Here is a 21,833-nt window from a genome sequence, read left to right as displayed (position 1 = left end):
TGCTAAAAAAATCAGTTGAAGGGAAAGAAGTGCAATTTCCTTGTGAAACCCATGAAAGAGCAATCCAATATCCAGTCAAAGGTGTTTGCTGGCAATATAAATACATGTATATGCACCAAGTATGCACACAAATAGATTCCTCCCTTACAGGGTAAGATATAATCAGTGTTAGTGGGATATAACTTTAGTAACACTAGTGTCACATAAATATAATCAAAGGAGTCTTGTGGATAAAGCTATTCCATTTCAGGGACAGTATTGGCACAGACTGAAGAGGTCTCAGTCCTCTGGACAAGATCGGCTCTGTTCCTTACCCAGTGTGTTTGCAATGCCTGTCTTCACGTTGTCTGTGCAGATGTGGCTAATCCGGTTCTCGTGTTCTGGTTTGGCGAGTACCACAATCCTGATGTTCCAGAGTGTATGGATTGCTATCTGCAGGGTTGGGAAGGTTAGAGGTTATATTTCTTCAAGTATCTGCAGAGCTGCACTGTACCCTCAGCCTTTCTGACTCCTTCTGTGGTACTTCTCCTACACAAATTGTCTTCCTGTGTTCAGAATATCCTCTGAATCATTTTAATCAAAGGTAGGAGGAAGAACCTAGCTATTTTCTAGTTAATCATTGGATTGCCTTGCTTGCACAAAATAAAGTTTCCGTATCACCATGACAGTTATAAGTCCTGCTCTCCTGTGGCCTTCCAGATACACTTAGATTTGTTTCTTGACATCACTGAAACTCAGAAATGCCCAAGCCTGGCCTTAATAAGGTTCAGTTTCTTTTGTGACTGTGCCATGTATGCTGTTCCATCTTATTTTGAAAGTGCAGTTGCATAGGACGAGATCTAGGCTACAGCTGTCTCAGAAAGTTTTACAGTCTCCTCCTTTATGAAGGTCAAAACATCATCATCCCTTGACTCGGGTACTCAGCATCTGCCCCAGGGTGGCAGGCAGAAGAGTGTCATGGCAAGGTCCCTGCTTTGGCAGTGGGAGAGTCACTGATGACAGCAATATGCCCATCTAGCCTGCTCCAGGGGATGATCTGGTGAGTCCACAGACAGATTCAGTTTTCTCTCCCTCATCCAAGTGCAACGAAAATAAAGGGAGGGGAGGGGAGGACGTATAGGCAAAATGCCACTTATTTGCACAACATGTACTCTCCTCCTATGCCTGAGTTATGTGCAATAAACTGCAATAACCCCTCACCACTTTGAAGCTGATGCTGGTAATTTCCTGCAGGGACTGCCTCAGGGTCTCCAGCCATTCCTTCTCCCCTTGGGGATCCTCTTGGGTGCCAATCACATAGATGTCATGAGGAATGTAGTCAGCAGTGTCATCACGGGTCTTCCCCTGCCCCTTGGAGAGAAACCAGGAGGTGATCTTCTTTGGGGGTGGTGCAGCACCTTGTATTAACAAATCAAACACCAAAGTAAGTCAGAGTATGTTCTGTCAAACCCAGGACTCAGACAACCCATGGGGTCAGAAATAAGAGGCTTCACATTCACTCTGTCCTGTACCAGTTTCATATCAGCCAGGGCACACTGTTCTAAGGTGACAAAGATTTTAACCGCACTCGATACATGGAAGGAGTGACTTTGCTTTGACCACCTTCCTCTGTTTAATTAGCTTACCAAGGCCAAGGCTAGCCAAGTGTGAAGGTCCCTGTCACTAGACTTCAGTATCCATCAGGGCCAACTTTATTTTCCTGTCACTGGGACCACGAGAAGTGTCAAAGTGTATGCAAGAATAAGCCTACAGATCAGCCCTTCCCCTGTCCCAGTGGAAGACCACCCTAGTGTACAGATCTGCAGCAGAACAAACACGGTGCCTGGAGCTCATTGGGGCAGGTGAGCATGCATTTTGGCAAGTGTCTGAAGGAACGCCCATGTCAGAAGGAAGCCCATACCCATATTCCAGGTCCCAATGAAGATGGTGATCATATCAGGCTCTGGTTGCTCTGAGTGTTTATTCTTCATCTGCTGCAGAAGTTGGCAGAAGCCTTCTCTCTTCTAGACAGGGAGGAGAAGTGACAATTAATGAGATGGTTAACTCCTCTTGAAAAACTCGCTGAACCAGGAAATTCCCAGCACACTTGAAGGGCAGATTAGCTCCCCACTATCCTGCAACCTTTGAAGAAGCTGCCTTTCCTGTGGTACTTTCTCAGGCACTGAGCCTGTGCACTGCTTCAACACATGCTGGGCTGGTCAGAAGAAAGCCTAGACTTCCCTCTTGATTGTCCTTGTATGAACCTTTTTGCAGCCACCCTCACACAACTCCCTGCCTCTTCTCACTGCCTGCTGACACTGTTCTCCTGCCTCAGTGACAAGCAGTTATGTTTGCCCTCTCCAAGATCTCCCTTTGCACAATGCACTTGTTCATTTTCTGGATGTTTCCAGAACAAAGGAGAACTTTAATTTTTGCAAAGCCAACCACTGTCCTTCAACAGTTCCTCTTTCTGCCAAGAAATGCCCCATGTACCACTCCCACCCAGGTACCTGCTCCAGGCTGGCAGGAAGGAAACATCGTATATGTACCTTGGAATCAGAAAAAACATACTCCTTCCGCTGCGTTTTTTCTTTTTCTGTTTCCAGCACAATCACCAATTTGTTGGGGAACTTCTGGGACTTGATAAGCTGCAAGACTAAACAGAGACGGGTGTCATGAGCTGCAGTCACTGAAAAAACAGAATCCCACCAGAACTAACAGGATCCTGCATGCAGGCTCACAACCTACATGGTCTTTTATGTCCGAGGCTCACTTTGCCCCTCATAAATACACTTTAATGTTGCTTAATTCTGTTCCCTATAGGAATAGATTTGGACTCTGAACTGAAGAGGACCTCCAAAACTCTTTCTGCCTGGAGCTATTGCCTACACCAAGCCCTTCAGTCTGCAGTGGAGCCTTAGCTTCCTGCAGGAAATCTCTGTCCTGAGCCAGCCTAAATATATTCCTTCCCCATCTGTGAAAGTGGAGGTTAAACCTCATTTGGTGGTAAAGGTGATTCCTCCCCATCTTAAACAGCAACTAAGTAATTACGAACACCAGCTGGAGAAAACCATACATGAAAGCTAATATCTTCAATCACTGCCAGCAACAGGCTGGTTTTCTAGCAGGAAAGAGCCCAAGGGCATCGTTTACCCTCTCATAAATCCTGCCGTGTTTGGCTCAAACTCAGTGAGCTGCCTTTCCACAAACACAACAGAAAATAAAGGGAAGTTGTTTGAATCAGACCTTCACAGACCAAACTGGCATAGCTCATCAGTAGAGATATTGATTAGCATAGAAATAAAAAATCAAGTGGAAATGCACTGAAAAATGTTACTGAAACTGAGTATCTGTCTTTTTGACACCAAAAATCATAACAGAAGTAAATATGTTCCTGCAAAATGTTTTAGGTTGTTTTTTTTTTTTTCCAATGACATTGCTTTTCAGTAGAAAATGGTTCTATTGCAACCAGCTCTATGGGGAATCTTCTATCAAACCCTGCTCCCTTGCCGTCCTGCTACCACTGTCTCCACTTGGACCAGGAGGCCATGTCCTGAACAATCTCTGAAAGCTGGTTACCCCAATAATGACTCCCTGTGCTCTGGAGGCCGTTTTGGGGATCAGCAGTCTAGACTGACCAGAGCCTTGCACAACACCCAGGACCTGGCGGAAACATCTGCACTCTGGGCCAAGCCTTGCCCCCATGGGGCCCATGGGAACCTTGCCCCATCACCCAAACCACTAAGTTTTTGTGACCTTAAGCATCTTACTTTTCTTGTGGGTATAAAACTTGTCTTCTGGACCATCCTTAGCTCTCTTGATAATCAGTTTTCCCATTTCCACATCAACCTTGAGATGTATTTTTGAGAAAATTCCTAGGGAGTCACCTTTCACCTATTGGAAAATAGGAAGATTTTTCATAAGTGATCTACACTTCAGTCATGTGTATCACAAATGCAGCACTTGCCTGAATTCATGGACACATATTGTCGTTATGCCGATCCCACTAGACATCTCTAAGCATTTGCATAGTGCTAAACAGCATCCAGGAATAGCTGTTATCTCTGTGGCAGCACAGCAAAGTTCCCAGGACCCAAGATACCAACACAAATCTGCATCACTGTCCTTCCACATTGTGATCAGCATTGTTAAAGAAGTATGTTTACCTCAAAAGTGACAGGCGGGATAAGGGAGCGTCGGTGTGTTGAATCAGGACCTTCAATCAACAGTGTTTTCACCTGTAAAAGAATTTTTGCATACCAGATTGCATTCAGTAATTCCGCACTACATTGAGAGTAACGAAGTCAGAGCAAAGAAATCCTACTGTAGCAGAGGATTGCACTGATAATGAACAAAAAGCACAAAAGATGACAAAAAGATAACATAAAATAGCTTTAAAACTCTACCTTTTCTTCAATGGAAGACAGCAAAGAAATCAGCTGGTTGAGTTTCGATACAATATTGACTGGACTAGCTTCACCGAGCATCTGATAACCACAATATTGAAACAAAAAGAGAGACAGAGATGCATAATTACCAAACTCACAGAGACAGGAGGTGCAGCAGACCAGCCCCGGGAACACCTCGCACATGGAGCAGGGAGCAGCACTGGTGCTGCTGCCACTCTAACCTACAACGGGCAGCACAAGAGCACAGAATTGGGCTGGACATGCAGAACGATGGGAGGGCAGAAGGACAAATTTGCAAACCTTGTCCATAGGTTAGAGGCAGCTGGGCATGCAGTAGAGTCAGCTTGCTGCTGTGGGACAGGTTTGCATGACCAGATCCAGAGTTCAACATACAGAAGTCCTGAAGTTTTGTTTTTCTGGGCTACTGGCAGGGAGAAGAAGGGCCTGGGACTTATATGGGCTGGGGGAAGGAAGGATTTGGCAGCCAAACATCCTGGAGTGAAGTTTATGGCAAGAGAAATGTGCAGTCCTGGTCTACAGGCTGAGAGAGGGTGTGGAGATGGAAGTGCTCAGGCAGTTTGCTGCACCTTCCTCTGGGGCAGGAAGGGAGAGCAGGCAGAGGAGACTGCGGGAGAAGTGAAACTGTGGGGATATAACTCACTGTGTGCCCTCTGCACTGCAGCCAGAGAGGGGCTAGAGAGAACAGAAGCGGTGACTGATCACCTGAACCCCACCAGTCACCCCTGTGCAACCAGAACCCTCCTCCCCACATGCTAACAGCCCCCGCACTCCTCTTTCTGCTCCTTGTCCCACTTTCTAGCCGACTCACCTGTGAGCGCTGGTGGATACCGGGGTGCAGCTGCTGCTCAAACACCTTCTGGATGGATTCCAGGGATGGGAGAGTCCGGGAGGCTTCACTGAGAACAGAGACACAGCAGAGGTTGTAAGGCTGCACTCAGGTACCTGGGTAGGGCAGCGCTTGGTCTCTTTGGACAAAGCCACGCTGCAGAGACCACGGGCCCACATTCACATCAGACCTGCTCTCACTATGTGTCATGCTCTTGTCCCTGGCTGCTTATGGCCCTTGGAGGTGGTGGGACAGGTGATGAGAGCGTTTCTCAGCTGTCCCAGTGATGCTGCCAGCAAAGGCAGCTCAGAGTTGGGCAGCTGACTTTGCTTTGCCATGGCTGAAGCATGGGCACGCTGCTGGCTCCTCAGAGGTGATAGCTTCCTAAATCTCCCCAGAAAGATGTCCTGGCATCAACCCAACGATGCCAACTTCAAGATCAAAGCACACTCAAAAATCTCAAAGCCCAGCGAAGTTTGGTGCCTATGAAAGTTCCAGCTCAGTTTTGCACAGTCCATGCGCAGCTACCGAGGCTGACGCGGGATGCTGGGGACACTGAGGTGAAGAGGAAACTAATTTTTAGATTTTCAGCTCATATGACAAAGAGGGGCCGGGTGCAGCGAGGGGGTGGAACAGCCAGCCTTTAATCTCTCGAATGGGAACGGTTCGCAGTTTACAATGAGATTCTTTCAGCATTTCCCAATTAGATTCCACAGGATGCTCATTTGTCAAAATGCTGTTGTATGAATTTGGCACAGAAGCCACACGCTCCAATAATGACAAGACTTATCACGGAAAGAGCAGCCAGGGAGCGCAGGTCAAAAGGAAGGTGATGCTGGGGAGCAGCGCGAGGATGCTCGCATTGTGCCTAGTCAACAGGGGATGTTAATGATTTCCCTCATTTTCCTAAGTCTGAATGGACCGGATTTTACTCCCTGTTTGTTGGCAAAAGTGCTCCAAAGTGAAAATATGCCTGACTGTCTGAAGATTAGATATTTGCCTAGGTGGTGAACCATGGATGATTAATACCACTCACATTTGATATTTCAGCCTGAAAGACTTGCTGTGGGCCACACAGAAGTACAAGACACTTGTAGGAACATGGATCTGCTCAACTTATTCCTCCAATACCATAGTTCAGCTTCGGATCAACTAGGGCCAGTGTCAGTAAATGGTTCTGGCCCCAAACACAAGACTTGCATTGATTTCTGCAGCCATGGAGTCAGGCCCCACAAGGCAGCAGGCAGCTGCAGGAGCATTAGGTGAAGTTTGGTTTGAAAAGAATAAAAGGATATTTACTGTGGTCAAGGGCACAGAACATGTAGGCCAATCCTCGAAAACGCAGAGCAGCAGCTGCTTGAAGCAGTTCAGAAATCATTTCTCATGGGAAAACTGCCTTCTGTTTATGGTTCAACATGTAGCACGCGTGTGAGGATGGGGGAAGAACATCTTCAGGCATTCAAACTCAACAAAACCACAAAGTGGTTTTAATTTTACTTATAACTCCTTTTGTTTTCTTCTCTTGACAGTACAAAGGAAATACATGCAGTGATCTTCATTCAAGTGTCAGAAGTCTGTGTCTCCACATATGATTGCGTGAGTGCTGGTATCACAAGTGCTTGAAAAGCTGCCTTAAAAACTCTGTGAGCAAATTATCCAGTGAGGGAGAATAAACAGAAGCATGCACGACAGTGATCGATGACCAAATGATGGTTTCAGATAGTGGCAGGTGGAATAGACCACTAGTAATGTTTTTCACTTGAAGTTGGTAGGAAACTCTGAACAAAGTCCACTCACGTGGGTAGTCCCCACTCTTTGCTACACGGGCATCAAGTTCTCCATGAGTCAGCTTTCCAGCCACTGGAGGATTCCCCTGACTACAGAAACCCTTGTATGACCATTGCTTTTAGCGCTGAATGCTTCACAAAAGTACCCATTGGCCAGAGTACTCAGCTGCCAGAGCAAACAGCCTCTCCCAGGAGCAGTTGTCCCCTTGTCCTCCGGGCTCAGATAAGATGTGCCATAGCTGTCCTGACCCCTGTGGCCACAGCTAGCCCTAGAAGGCAGCCGCAGCTTCCTGCAGAGTTAAAACCAGTTTTCAGTGTCTCTAAGGCACACTGGGTTCTGGTTCTTGCTGAATCAATCAGGGATCAGTGGTGAGAGATCACAAACTCTGCATCCCGGTCTGCTGTGGCCCTTGAGCTCCTTGGTCAGAAACAGGTCCATGGATAATACACAAACTGCAAAAGGCACAGACTGCTCACAAGTAGTTGGCCCAACTCCTCTCCCAACCCCATGGGATTCACTCTATGTTTTTTTCTTCTCCTGATTGCTGACAGCTCCAGTGTGCACCCCTCTAGCTCGGAGCTTATCCACAGCCCAGTATTAAACTCAGAAGTGAGTCAGCCAAAGGGCATGAGGATGTTCATTTTTCACAGTGACAGCAGCGTGTCTGTGAGTGACAGCTGGGCTCTGGGAGCTTTGAAGAAGAAGACAGAATACAGCATCACAAAAATCTCTGATTCAGGGCAAATCAGCACGGCTCACAAACAGCCGGGGTCAGCTCAGCCACAACCTGCACACCCATAAACCCTCAGCAGTGCCAGGAAATTCAAAGGAGCTTCAGCTCCAATGAAAGAGCTCAAGCTGTGCCAATTAACATTGCTGCTTCTCATTAGTCCGGGCTTTTTTTAACCTGTTCTCAAATATTGTGAAAATAATGAAATTGACCATGATTAAGAAGAAGAGGACACAGCCACTGAGAAGCAGCCTCAGAATTACCTGGACATTCAGCTGGAATCCCTGTGCAGCTGAAGAAAGCTAAAGTAAATAAAAACTAAATTTAGGCAATGCCACTGATTAAATTTGAGTTCAGAAGACTGATAAGGGAAATAAGCTAAAAGCCCAGACAACCTCTGAGGGTAGGACTGCAGAAAACAATAAGACACCTAAGCATCTGACTACTGGTCAGCTGAAGCTGAGCAAATAGTTTGGTTGGATGGGACAATCCAGAGAGGGAGAGGTTCCTCAGAGAGATCTGACTGGGACTGAAAACAGCCTGCAGTTCTGGACCTGCATGAAAAAACTGAGAAGGCAGCTCCATCTAACTGAAATAATTCAAGGATGGGAAGAAAATGGTGGGGAATGGGGGGGAAAACTGCATGATGCTTTGCAAAGTCCAGTCACCAAAATAACCTATAGAAAATCTGGAAATGTAAAAGGTATCCTGGCATTTGGGAGGGTTGTGGACCTGTTGCCTCTCCTTTCTTGCCATCCCATGTAGGCTTATGAGGAGCAGGGTTGTGAAACCCAGATAAGGTGGAGCAGAATAAGAAGCTGGAAATGGAAAAAGCCAGGCATCACCAGAACAGCAGTACTGGAGGTATTTTAGTAACATAAAACTCTCACTTGTGATTTCATTAGATTTTAGTTTCCATTGTTCAGGTTTATTCTTAGCTAGCCACCTGGGTCTCCCCCTCTGTGGGCGCAGAGAAGCAAAACCCTCGAGCAGGGCACAGAAGCAGGGCAGCTCTTTGCACAACCTGTCCTCAGCCCTGCCAGGGGCCTATCTGTCAGGGCTCCTGGCAGATGGAGTGGGGCTGCACAACCCCCCCATGCCCGCTAAAACGTGTGCCATGCCCACCATGTCAGGGGAGTAATCACAGTCCTAAGCAGCTGAGCACCTCAGTCACTCCCTGCCTTCCTTCCATGGGTTAAAGCCAAAGAAATCAGCCCCATTTTAGCCATTTCTTCAGCCCTGGTGAGCTGCGGGAGAACAAGATCAGACCAGTGGCACTACCAGCCTCGCTTCTAAATACACTGGAGAGAAGGATATTGCAAGGCAGACACAAGTGTGGAAGTATGTGCCCTCTGCCATATAGAGCTACAAGACTTCTGCAAAAGTGTGGACTAATCTCCTTTGCTTACAAGCAGCAAGAGAGGAAATCACATCCTTCCACCAGAGAAAGAGGGAGCTCTGCAAGGGTTTAGTACCCTCATCTGAGTTTTCCTACTTGAGACCTGGAAAGTCTATAAATAGGAAAGGTAAAATTTGTAGAGTCTAGGCTTGTTTCTCTTTTCATTTGAGCTGGACTTCACTGACATCGATAGAACCATTTTTGGTTCACAGTGCCTTAGTGGCAAGGAGAATCAATGTTTAAAACATAGCTATACACCAATATGTGCTTGTTTCCATAAACGACTTGTGCTTGACAATTCTGTGGGTGTCATATATGCATTACCAAATTATGCGGTTAATTGGTTAGTACATTCTTTGTTTTGTTTCTTTCTAAACAAAGCATAAAAAGAATACCCTACTGACTGAAACCGCCTACAGGAAAACTTCGCTGTCAGAGCTATGTCTTTTATATAGATTTCACATCTTTGGGTCAGAATCACAGGTCATGAGATCTAAATATAATGTTTTTGAGCATAAGCCAGTTTTCTGTGCCAGAAATGCAGGTTCTGAATGCCTGCACACGGAACTCACATCAGACTATAGTGTAACAGCACTGTATTCTGATCTCTGAAAACCAGCCTTTAGTTACCTGAAGAGTCCTTTGCAAAGAAGCGCAAGCAGTTTCTTTAGCTGAGGAAGATTGCTTGAGCCAGTCTGCACCATCTCCAGGTCACTAATGATGTGAACCCGTAGGTAATCCTGGATGAGTTTAAGATGCTCGTCAGAGACACTGTGAAAGAAACAGACAGGTCAAAAGCCAGCTCTCTCTTTTCTGCTCCAAAACATCAGACAGCTTTGTTATTTATCTGATACTTTCACTGCCAGCACAGGCAGATGGCGGGGGGGGGGGGGGGGGGGGGGGGGGGGGGGGGCAGTTTGGCTTGGATTTCAGTGTAAACACACAGTTTTCAGAACTGGACCACGGATCCCCCCCACAGGCTTGTGATGCCTGGCTTTGCCAGAGTCATGGTGGGAGCATTAGCCTTCGCAGGTAAAGCTAGGCTTTACCTGCAAGGTCGCTAATAGCAGCTCAGGGGCTCTGGGGAGATGAAGACCCCCTTTCACCCCACCAAGTCCCATTTTGAGGTTCTGTCTTGTGCCCTGTCAAATGCGGAAAGTCCCAGCCGGCTGCATAGCCAATGAAATGGTGCAGGCAGCTGAACAGAACTGGGTTTCTCCCAGTCAGCCAGCTGCTAGTGGGCCACCACAGCAGGACCTGCACTGCCATGCACCACCATTTGCTCACAGCCCTTCACTGCCCTGCCAACAGGGATGCCTTTTAATTTTATTTTTATTTTACTTTTAAACTTCACAGATCTGGTCATTAAATACCACACAGTTTCCTCTAAGGCTTCAGTGCATGTCCAGGTGTGACACCAATACCATGTGGGACAATGTGAGTCAGACCTGTAGCTGGAGTAGATCAGTAAGTATGAGTACCTGGAAACCCACACACAACTTTATTCTTTTTGAAGACTGGCTGGTGCTTTCTGATACAATCTGTAGTTTAGGTACACGGCTAATAGACCAAGTTCTCTCAGTTATTACCATCATTTAGGAAAATATACCTCAGTGGGGAAAGTCTATTGGTGATTTTAATTCTTCAGAAAAGTAATTTTTTCTAGATGACAGCTGAACTGGAAAGAGTAGCTAATGCACTACAGATCTGATTCTGTTCTTCATTTTGCAGTATAAATGAGAAGTAGTTTTGCAGAATCAAAGAGGCCCTCAGCTGACCTAAAGAGAGAGGCTCAGAAAGTGCAGAGCTGGGCTGAGACTTTGTCATTCTCACCTGCTTGTGTCCTGGTACTGCAGTCGCTGGAGTAGTGTCTCAGAGAGGGACAGTTTATTAACATCTGCCACCCTGGAGTTTTCAGGGAGAGACGATACCTCCTTTGTCTCGCTGCTCGGCAATGCCACGAGGACGTTGCGTGGGGGCAGGATGGGAGGCGTGGGTACCAGGTCTGCCAAGGAGGAAAGGAAAGGTGCAGTCATCCCCACACGGTGATTTGCCCTCCTCCCCTCACCCACAGGCCAGGCAGGGTCTGCACGGCAGAGGCAGTCACTGCAGAAATTATCCCTTCTGACAGGCCTCCCAGTTCAGAGCTGGAAAGCTCAGGGCTTGACATTGGCCCAGCCCTGTCCTCAGGGATGTCACTGGTGTGTGACCAGTGGGCTGAGTTGCCAGGCTTGGACCCCACACGCAGGCAGTGTTGCCTCCACCTGGCAGCGTAATCGCATCTGCATGGGTTTTGCTGTCCCATTCACACAGCAGAGGTGAAGGTTAATGAGTTACTTTGAATATAATGCTTTAAGAGCATCTCTGTGCCTCATCCACATCATTACCATTATCATGGAGATCTGCTGCTAGGGCAGAAGGGCGTGATGGAAAGCAGACCAGAAGCTGCTAATGGAAAGAAGTGAGCAGCTAAAGTGAGCAAACACAGGTAGAGAAAATGGAACCCATAATCTAATACAGAGGGGCTGAGTATCTGGCCATGACTTGCAGGCATCAAGTTGGAAGCACGAATGATTCTCCTGCTCTGTCACCCTGCTGCTCAGCGCACTCCCCTTTCCTGGGAGCAGACTGGGTTCATCTCCATTTAGCCCACCCATTGTTGCCTTTCTTTTCGTACTGATTGCTCCAACACTTTGTTACACCTGTCATGTGCAGCTGCTTGAGTTGTGAGGTTTTGTTTGGTTATTTCCTAATGGTGGAATTTTCCTTACAAAGCGAAACCCAGACCTGATCCACTGCTCCTGGGCAGAAGCTGTGATTCACAGAGCCTCCAAGGTCACAGCTGGGTGGTGCATCTGCAGGGGACCTGGGCACTCATCTTCCACCTCTGCAATTCTACATGTAAGATGGTCAGACATCTATAGCCCCTACATGGCTCCAGTACAATGGCACCAAAGTGCTCTAAGAAAAGTAAATTCTGTATATGAACAGCCCAGCCCCAGTGCTAATGTCTCTTCATCTAAAGGCTCTTAGTCTTGGCTAGAACTTAATTCCCTGCTGCTCGCCTCTCTGTGTATTATTTTTGCTGTAGTTCCCTCCCCCACCCTGAGAGCTGGAGACTTGGTGCAGTTGGCCAAAGCCCAGGAACATCTTTCCTGAGCAGCTTTGCAAAATTTTGTTCTGTTTCTTTATGAGAATTGCATATGAAAATCTTCCAGCTCCTATTAGAGATCCATTGGATTGCATAAATGTACACAGGCGCATCAATCTGCTTTAGTGCACGTGCCTGCCTGTCTGTCACAGGGACTTCGTCCTTCAGACGAGTTTTATTGTAATGCTCATCATTTCCGGACAGATGTCAAAAAGGACAGGAAGGATGGCTCCGTGGGCATGACCTTCCCCTGGGGATTCAGGAGGACAATGACAGATCCAAGGGAATGATCCAGGAAAAAACTAAGGAATGATCCAAGACCAGTGAGCGTCAGGAACCCGCAGCAACATTTCATATGAAATAGTTGGGACGATGCCAATCACACCTCTTTGTTATACATCTGTCTCTATACGTAGACTGTCTGCCACTGCGAGATCTGTGCCCTCTGGTTATGACTGTTAGAAATGTTCCCTAGATCAGAGCAGATAAGGGGGCCCGAGCTGCAGATGACCCAAGACCCACAGCAGCCACAGCCACGTGGCACTGCAGAGAAATGTGCTCTAGGTCTTCAGGGGACATCTCTGCTGTTGGGACAGTGGCCATACAGACGAAGAGTGGGGAGAGGGGTGCGGAGACATGGAAGATGGCTGGACATACACCAGCTTGAGGTCAGATGAAGGACAACAGATTGGTCAGCCTTGCACCTGATATAATATAATTCTGCAGAGAGACTCAATGTATTCCCTCAGGTGAGCTGAAATGGTGCTCCAGATGTGGTACTGCCCCAAAGCCATGATGACTCACTGCCTCAAGGCCTTGCCAGCTCAGGTCCCTCTATGCCCCCCTCCATTTTATTGCTCTAAACCCCCTGCATGCACCGTGTATCTCCAGTTCAGAGTAAGTGTCAAGGGTCTGCATCACAAAGTCACACCATGGGATTCTCACCAGCATACTCTTCCAGTTCATCTGCAGCCTCCTCTGCTTCCCGCGGCACTGGGTATTTGAGGTGCCACACCAGACCCATGTTCTCCTTCTTGTAAAACTCTATCAGATCCTCCAAGTTCTCAAAATACTTCACAGCGACACCCTCTGATGCCTGAAACAAAACACAGAAGCTGTCATGGTCTGGGATTTCCTACCTCAGAAACAACGCTCCTCACAAAAGGAAAAACAAAGTCACAGAGAGAGAAAACCCCACGGCTGCAGTCCCAGGAAAGGCAACGCAGCCCTCGCTGCCTGTCTGACCACAGGCTGCGTGCAGAATGACTCCTGCAGCACAAACACAGATACGCACATGCATTCCAGACACCTGTCAGCAAAAATGGCAACCTCAAAGATCCACTGAAGCCAAACCGAAGAGCTCTCTCATTTGACTCAGTGTGCTTGGCTTCAAGCAAAGGAAGACTTTGAAAACAAATAATTATCCTGGATTAATTTTTGCATCCTCTTTTTCACTGAGCACAAAGCCCTTGGACTAAGTTATATTTTGTGGTATCCAGGAGGAATTTTTCTGTGAAACTGCAAGATAAATGTGTCTAAATCTAGATGTTAGCATCCCTTCCAGGATACAAAGACTCACAACTAGATTCAAATGAAACAAGCTAGCAAGGTACTGTCAGGCAAAAAAATGCTCAGATGAAGATTTAGAAAGCTGAGGCTCAGGACACAGCGAGGACTGTGAATGCATCAGGCATGACACCGAGCTTGCCAGCTGGATTTTAACTGTGACTAAACCTGTTTCTAGCACAGCCCTGGCCACTAATCTGAGGAAACAGATACCAGCAGAGGGCAAACACAGGTGTGAGGTTCTAGAGAGGCAAAGCTTAAGAGCAATTGTATCTACGCATCAGCGTGAATGGTAAATGGGCTGGATTCAGCAGGTAGGAGCAGCTGCCACCCCTGCAGATCTGCCCCGTCGCTCCAACCAAGGGCCAAGGACAGAGAAACAATTTGTCACGGTTCAGCACAGACCTCCTGAGCAAAAAAAAAGTTCTGCGTTACCTCCAGAACCGTGCTTCGGTACTGACAAACCGAAGGCAATAGCAACATGCAAGCTCTGCTCACTCTTCATGAGGTGTGCTCCTGGATGACAGGTTTTCTCAGAGAAACCAACCCAAGAAGGTCCCGTCTACATATGCAGCAGAACATAAGGAGAAGGGGCAGAATGGTCCAGAGCAGATGTTCTCCAGCACTACAAGACTGTTCTTGACTTAAAAGAGCAACACAGGGAACCATTCACATGTGGGGATACAGCAGCAGCGGGCAATCAAAGGGAAGACCTGGGCACCCCAACAGCAGGCTTGACTTGCACTAGTTTACATGCATAAAGCTAGATTTTTCACAGGAAACATGGTTAGTTAATAACGAATTAAACTTTGCCTCCAATTTGAAATAACTTGTTGTTCAGCCACACATTTGACATTCTGCCTCTAATAGGCAGGAAGTTTTAATTTCTTTTTGGATTGCAATTATTGGCTGTAAAAATTCACACACACAAAAAGCTTTAAGACAAGTTTGAACAAGCTTATTTACCTGCAATTTGTGCTTGCTCAGTTTCTTATTATCTGCAAAATTTTTGTTTAAAAGGCAAATGTAGCAAACCCAGGAGATTAAATAGGAGAAATGTTGGCATAAACCACTGTGAGCAGAGCACAGAAAAACGTCTTTGGTGAGTCCTAGGCTTTTTAATTTTCCTAAAGAATAAAATCTCAGGCCAGAAATTAGGACGGTGCTTTCAATACTAAACCACTTTTGAAGCCTTCAGTGCCCTCAGGCCTGCCATCAAAAATACCTTTCATTTCTAACTACACCTGCATGTCTTTAAAGTCACAGCAAGACACATTTTCATAACAAATGTGTATGATGTTTCTGAGAGCTCTGCCTGTACAGCCTCCTTTTTTGTCTCCCATGTCTTCCTGCATTTATCAAGATTTATTCTTCTCATACACTGGAAAAAGTCACATTCAGCACTGGATTATATTTTTGTGAGGCCAGAGGTGTTGAAAAAAATCACTGGTTAACACTTCCCAGGACTGTAACAGCACATGCCAGATCCTGCTCTGCTATAGCAGCACCAACTCAGCATAATCAGAATGACTTCTGATTTACACCGATTAAAGCAAATACTGCCCTGGCCCTCCCACACTCTTCTGCTTCTTGATGCCCCCTGCGAAGGCTAAGAATTGGGGAAAAACATTAAGGAAAAAAAGCATGTAGCTCTAATCATAAAATCACTGAACAGTTTGGGCTGAAGTGACCTTCCCAGCTCCCCCAGTGCCACCCCTGCCATGAGCAGGGACATCTTCACCAGCTCAGGTTGCTCAGAGCCCCGTCCAGCCTGGCCTGGGATGTCTCCAGGGATGGTTCATCCATCACTTCTCTGGCCAACCTGGGCCAGGCTCTCACCACCCTCAGGGGCAACAATTTCTTCCTCCTATCCAGCCTGATGCTCCTCTCCTTTAGCTAAAATCCACCACCCCTTTCTTACAGGCCCCTGTCAAGTACTGAAAGGCTGCAATAACGTCTCCTCAGAGCTTTCTCTCAGACCCTAAAATGCATCAAGGGTAACCAGGAGGGTCAGGGTTTGCCACCTCCATCTTTGCAAGAGAAAAGCTTTGCCATCAGTTCTCTCTCCACCTCTTGAATTACTGCAGCCAAACCCACTCCTCCTCTTTGCAAACTCATCTTCATGCTCCTACTTCACTTTCCAGAGACCGCACTGTCTGCCTGCTGCCCCAGATCCCCAACAACTGACAACTGTCCCCACAGCCCTCAGTCCTGTTCCAGCAGAGCATCCCTCCCACTCAGGGCCCGAATGCCGCCTTCTCAGCCTTGTGTTGCAGCTCAGCTCCTGCTCTCCCAGGGCACCTGCAAGGAGACCGCTTGCCCTGCACAGCTCTTTTCAGGTCAAATGGATGTAAGCATGAGGAAAGGCCAAATTAGCACTTTTTGCTGCCAGGGATAGTTTAGTCTCCGAAACTGTGCTGGTCTCTGCAGTAACCAGAAGCAGCAGCATTTTGTAACAAGCCTCCTTCCTCTAACTCAATGCACCACATTTCATGAGTGGATCAAAGCCTGTGGGCCAGCTCAAATTCCTCAGAGTGGCCATAAGCCCTGGCTCACATGGAGGCTAGAGGGGTGCAGGCACAGGGAGGCCCCACCACTGCACATGCACTCTGCCCTGCAGCCAGCCCACCACCTCCAGCCACCTTTCTCGATGAACCCCACTGCCTCCTCTCTCAAGGGTAACTGGCATTTGTGGCCATATGGAGGAGCTGAGCTTTGCGAGCATCCGCATCCCGACACCCAAAGAAAGGCCATCTCCATCCTGGCAGTGCTGGTTGCTCTGACAGCCGACCTTACCCCAGCCATTCGGGGTAAAAATGATCAACTCCCCACAGCACACAGTAAAAATAAAGGATAGCACTTGCATATTTTCAGACAGAATCCAGCAGGGAGCTGAACATGCATCCTGGGCAGCTGTACAGAGACAGCGAGAGCCACAATAAAGAAAGAGGGAACCAGCAGGTCTGGGAGCTCTGACCAGCCATGGCCAAGCACAGAGGGAAGGATGCAGGAGCCTCAAACCTCCTCATGGTGGGGGAGCTTGAGGGCCCTGCCCCACACCACGAAAGCCACAGCAGCAGCTCCACCTCGCTACACATCAGCTCTGCCATCACCAGAGCCTGAAAGCAAAGATTGCTGGGTTATTCTCACTCATTTTCTTTTGTATTATAATTGTTGTTATTTGCAAGAACCTCAACAGAGGAAGCGTGCGGGAAGGGCTGTGCCCCTCCAGCACAAAGCAGTGCCCAACAACCCACTCCTCTGCCTGTTTGCCTGCACTATGAAATGAACTCCTCTCCTTTCAAGGCACCCCCCAAATTTCCCCACTCCTCCCAAGAGAGCATGGTACGCTGCATTGAGCTGCCTCCCTCCACACAGAGGCACAGCAAAAACTATACATTGTTTGAACTGAGAGAGAAAACAGTAAAAGCAAGACCTCGCTGCACTTGCTTCTCCCCTTGGGAAAGGATGAGAACAAAGCCTGCATGACAGACACGAGTCATGTTGCTTGAGAAACAGCTGCAAGGCACTCAGATACCACTGGTGACGAGTGTTGTGTGAGCCTTTCTAAATCCAACAGCCCATAACTTTGCTACAGCTGCAGGATAATGGGACCATCGTCCTGGCTGTGGGGTGTTCCCAGCCCAGCAGTGCCAAGCGCTGTGGCATTGACGTCTGTGTAGCAGAACCTGGTTCTGTAATGTTGCAGCGAGTGCTCAGGATGCTAGATGGGTCTGCCTGAAGGCTGGAAATACAATTTTCACTGCCAGCAAGCAAGGAAAGCAGCAGGTAGCTGGGACATTTGCTTTCTTCACACCTGAACTTGTGGCAAAGGTTTATGCGTTGGGAAGGAAAAGCAAGGGTGGGTGGTAAAATACCGGCACTAAGTTGGTCTGCATCTGGCCGCAGATGGTGCACTCTGAATAAATGTCCTCGAGACAACCACGCTGGACAACAGGAGCGAGCCAAAATGGAGCCTGAACTTTATGCAAACTTGCTCTGGGTTTTGAGGCAGGGAAAAGACATGGAATGGGCCCCTGCAAACAAAACCGAGCAAGACAGGGCAGCACGGAGCAAGCTGGAGCCACTGAGCAGAGCGCAACAATGAAATCCACTTCCCGCTCCCCCGCCCTCGTTTAGTAACTATTTCCTTGGGGTTATCAGGGGATAGATCTTGTTTTAATTGCGAAGTGAATTGTTTAAAGTCATTAGAAACGTAGATGGCAAGTGTCATCTCCACGGCAACGCAGCACATCCCCAGAAACGTGCTCCTAGGACATGGGAGCGCGGAGGGCAGGCTCTACTTCCACAGCATCACCGCGGTGCCTCAGCCTTGCGCTGACTGTGGCCACAAGGTACAAAAAGTAAACACCTCATGAGCACATGCAACACAGGGAACAGCCTGTAAAACAGCAGAATTGCACAAAGGGCTCTGGATAACAGTGGATCAGAGATTGCACAGCAATTTTACAGTGGGAAACTGCATCAGAAAAGCCTGCGTCTTTCTAAGATCTATGAATGGCAGTGTCATATGAGATGCAGGAAGAAACCATTCCACTACACTTGGTGATGTAAAGACTGCTGTGTCCAGTCCAGGGCACCATATTCTAAGGAACATGTAAAAATACCATAGAGAGTCCCAAAGAAAAATTATGAGGACAGCCAAAGAGTTGAAAAATGTGATTTACCAGGAAAGCTCTGAAGAATGGGACTGGTAAGGTCTGGCAAAGGGACAGCCTGGACACATCACAGCAGCAGTCCTACAAGTTTTAAATTCTTATATAAAGAGGATGGCAACTAGCTGTGCTGCAAGTCCCCCTAGGACAGCAGATGTGCAGGTTTACATTAGGTCTCAGGGAGCCTCGGCAGGCAGAGACAGTGAAATCAGGCTACGCAGAGAGTGTCTCATGACCAGTCCAACCATTTCAGCTGCATCCCAAACCACAGGCTCAGATCTTGCACATGTCCTTCCAACTCCAACCCTTTTGGCTGGAAACCTTTCCCACAGGATGTCTTGATGTCTCCTGTCCTCCAGAAACTGCCCTCAAGTCTGCAGGTCCTTCCAGTTATCAATTTCCCTTCCATCTCCTGTATACTCACTGTACAGTGGTTTAACACAACCAGCTACAACTTGTTCCTGCTCATCCAGTCCAACCCCCTTGCTGTGAGCAGGGACATCTTCACCCAAGATCAGGTTCCTCCAGCCTGGCCTTGCTTCTGAGTTCTTCATTTCATGCAAACAGGTATGACTACAACCTTTAATTTCTGGTCTTTGGTTAAATCTTGTGATCCCCTTTCTGAATTTATCCACCTAAACTTCTCAACAGGTTTTAGTATGGCTGAGATAATTTCATCTCCCTTTGTATCTGGTGTAAAAAGGCCAACAGAGCCCAGCCTAAGTCTCTTCTCCTTCATTATCTGCAAGAAATGCCATGTGGCCAACAGACACCTCAACAGCTACTCCAAATATGGGTTTGCTGAAAAGCAGCTCTGAACATAACTCAGAGAGGTTACATGTGGTGTATAAAGACAAAGTGAAAAGAGATTTAAAAGATGTAAAGCCAACATGAAGGCAGGCAAGGAAGTGGTTAACTTGGGGTTCATTACAACAATTGTATAAATAGATGGCACAGGAAGTCTGGGGCCCTCTGAAGGAAGAGGAAGTGTTTTCCTTTCCTGAGCTCGGTGCAAGGAGGAACTAGGAAACTGGTCATCTGGTTATATTGCTTAAGGGCAATCTTTTCTAACCGGAGTGCCTTAACCCGGGTATTTAAACCCATATATAGGCATTTCAGTAACAGTGAATAAGTTTTCAAAGTTATAAAATTCTTGCAATACCCACCAGCTTAAACGGAAACTGAAAATCAGGTCACTTCTACTTCGGTGTGAAAGGCTGGCAGGAGCTTTTTTCCTTTTAGATTTGAAAAAAAAAATTCTTAGGCTTCCTAGTTTGGAAAAAAGTTGTCTTCAAGAGTGGTAGCTAGGAAGGCTATGTAGCATTTTTAAATTTACTTTTGGCTCTCATGTGGGCAAGCATTTATATTTCACCAAAGAGCTGAACTTAAGAGCTAAGAAATTCCAAGTAAATTATTTTTTAAAGCATTTCAAAGCAACCTGCTTGTGTTTCAATTTTGTTTTGTTGGAAAACATTTCCTATTTATCGATCAAATCTCGTGCTAAGAAATTTCAGGAGCATTTCACAGGAATGGGATTACAGGCAGGAATCACAGCTGGGAGAAGCAGCTACTTCCCAAAATACAAACCACCCAGAAACGTACTCTATTTTGAATGCAGCACCCGGGGCCAGGAAGTTTGGATGCTGGGTAAATCTCAGCAAGAGAGTCCCTGCAGAGGAACAGAGAAGGCCAGAAGAGGCAAAGGGAGGAATGTGGGGAACACGGGCAGAGGATGCCAGTGAGTGGCCAAACCAGCATCTCCTCAACGTGGAAAAAATCATAGAAATTTTCAGGAGAATGACACAGTGTAAGTGCAGTTGTGAATTATATAACTTGAGTAATGTTGGAGAGAACAAAAGGTGAATAGTGTTTGTCTCCTCTGAGAAGAGAAATGCTGAAGGCTTTCTTATCCTTTTCTGCATACAGTTTGGTCCTGATGCTCAAGTTTGCTTATTCACGTAACTTGTGCTACAGTGGCCTTTGACATTGTAAGACTTTAGGTGAAAAATGTGGAAATCAGTGAGTTCTGGGAAAGAGGGCTTCAGAATTTCTGAAAGAGATCATACATGGAAGGAAACAAGGAATTGCAATTTAATAACAACTAAGTATCTATTACTTCTAGCTTGTGTTCCTGGCTAAAAATCAGACATCCAAAAAAGAAAAACTACATGAAAAGAGGAAAAAATAAAAACATATTCTGTCCACTGTCCTGTAAAATTCCCTCTGTTCCTCAAATGCAACTGAAGGACACCCTTACACACCACCTCTACTACAAGCTCCATTTCTTTAAGCTTACTACTGACTTAAGAGACACCATATATGTATTACTGGCACTGCATCACGATTCCTTTTTTATTACATGTATTAAAAAATGGAAATGTAAAATTATTTTTGCACTATTTTGCACAAAACATTTGTTAAAGTTCAGCATCTACTTCCTTGCTTGCAGCATGTGCATGAAATACAAATCCTATTGCTGCCAGCTGAGTATCACTGCCAGCTGAGAACAAGTCAACCAGGTGTAAATACACCTTCTTGCCTCCATTGCTAACTGGGCAGGAGGGCACAGCGTGACTGCACTTCCAAATCATCTGGTAAAAGTCTAGATTAAAACCTGGACTCCCTCCTGATTCAATTTTGGCCAAAATGGCCACCTCACTTCTTCCTATCTGCAATGTCACAGAAAACACTTGGGAAACACAACACATTTTGCTCATGCTCAGTTTCAAATGCTTAACGTGTTCTATGTATGGAATGTGTTTTACTTAATCTTAAAAAGATCCTGACTGTCATATCTGCCACTTCCGATATCTCCTGCCCTGGCAAGACTTTTCTTCTACATGATCCCACTCTGGCTGCATTCTGGCAGCCTGAAGATTGGTCATGTTCACAGGTAGAAAGTGCTCCCATGGCAGAACTGGGACACTTGCAAATTAAAAGTGTCTTTTGGAATGACGGAAAATTGAAAGGAGTTTTCAGTACAGTATAGCTGTCTGCCAACTTTTCATCTCAAGTTCCTTGTTAAAATTATACATCCTAAAAAAACCCCAACATATTAGAAAGTTCTGCAAGGTAAAGGGCTTACAGAAGTCTTTTGAACCTGCCATTCTCACACACAAGACATAGGTCACAAAAATAACATCCTTAGATCCCGCTTAAGGAGCCCATTCCACTCTGCTCTGGCACTTCACAATTCACATCAAAAGTATGCTAACTGCCAAATATCTAACTAATAAAGTTAGATAGAAGCCAGTAAGAATACCAAGCAATTATAGAAAGTGCCAACAT

General features: G+C 46.6%; 1 protein-coding gene across 1 annotated transcript in view; it reads right to left on the bottom strand.

Moving 5' to 3' along the window:
- The window catches only part of INPP5D (inositol polyphosphate-5-phosphatase D), a 50,572-nt gene that overhangs the window by 12,749 nt on the left and 15,990 nt on the right, over positions 1–21,833 (bottom strand). Inside the window, exons 3-13 of the mRNA XM_080349420.1 lie at positions 13,249–13,399; positions 10,986–11,157; positions 9,783–9,923; positions 5,218–5,305; positions 4,386–4,466; positions 4,146–4,217; positions 3,750–3,873; positions 2,529–2,635; positions 1,901–2,003; positions 1,201–1,397; positions 315–432 (exon numbers count right to left, since the gene is read on the bottom strand). Coding sequence (XP_080205546.1) covers positions 315–432; positions 1,201–1,397; positions 1,901–2,003; positions 2,529–2,635; positions 3,750–3,873; positions 4,146–4,217; positions 4,386–4,466; positions 5,218–5,305; positions 9,783–9,923; positions 10,986–11,157; positions 13,249–13,399 — 1,354 coding nt within the window. The remainder of the gene's footprint in view (positions 1–314; positions 433–1,200; positions 1,398–1,900; positions 2,004–2,528; positions 2,636–3,749; positions 3,874–4,145; positions 4,218–4,385; positions 4,467–5,217; positions 5,306–9,782; positions 9,924–10,985; positions 11,158–13,248; positions 13,400–21,833) is intronic.

The sequence above is a fragment of the Nesoenas mayeri genome, assembly GCF_963082525.1.
Source record: "Nesoenas mayeri genome assembly, chromosome: 9".
NCBI lineage: Eukaryota > Metazoa > Chordata > Aves > Columbiformes > Columbidae > Nesoenas > Nesoenas mayeri.
The sequence above is the reverse complement of the archived record's forward strand: the minus strand, read 5'-3'. Positions and strand labels throughout refer to the sequence as shown.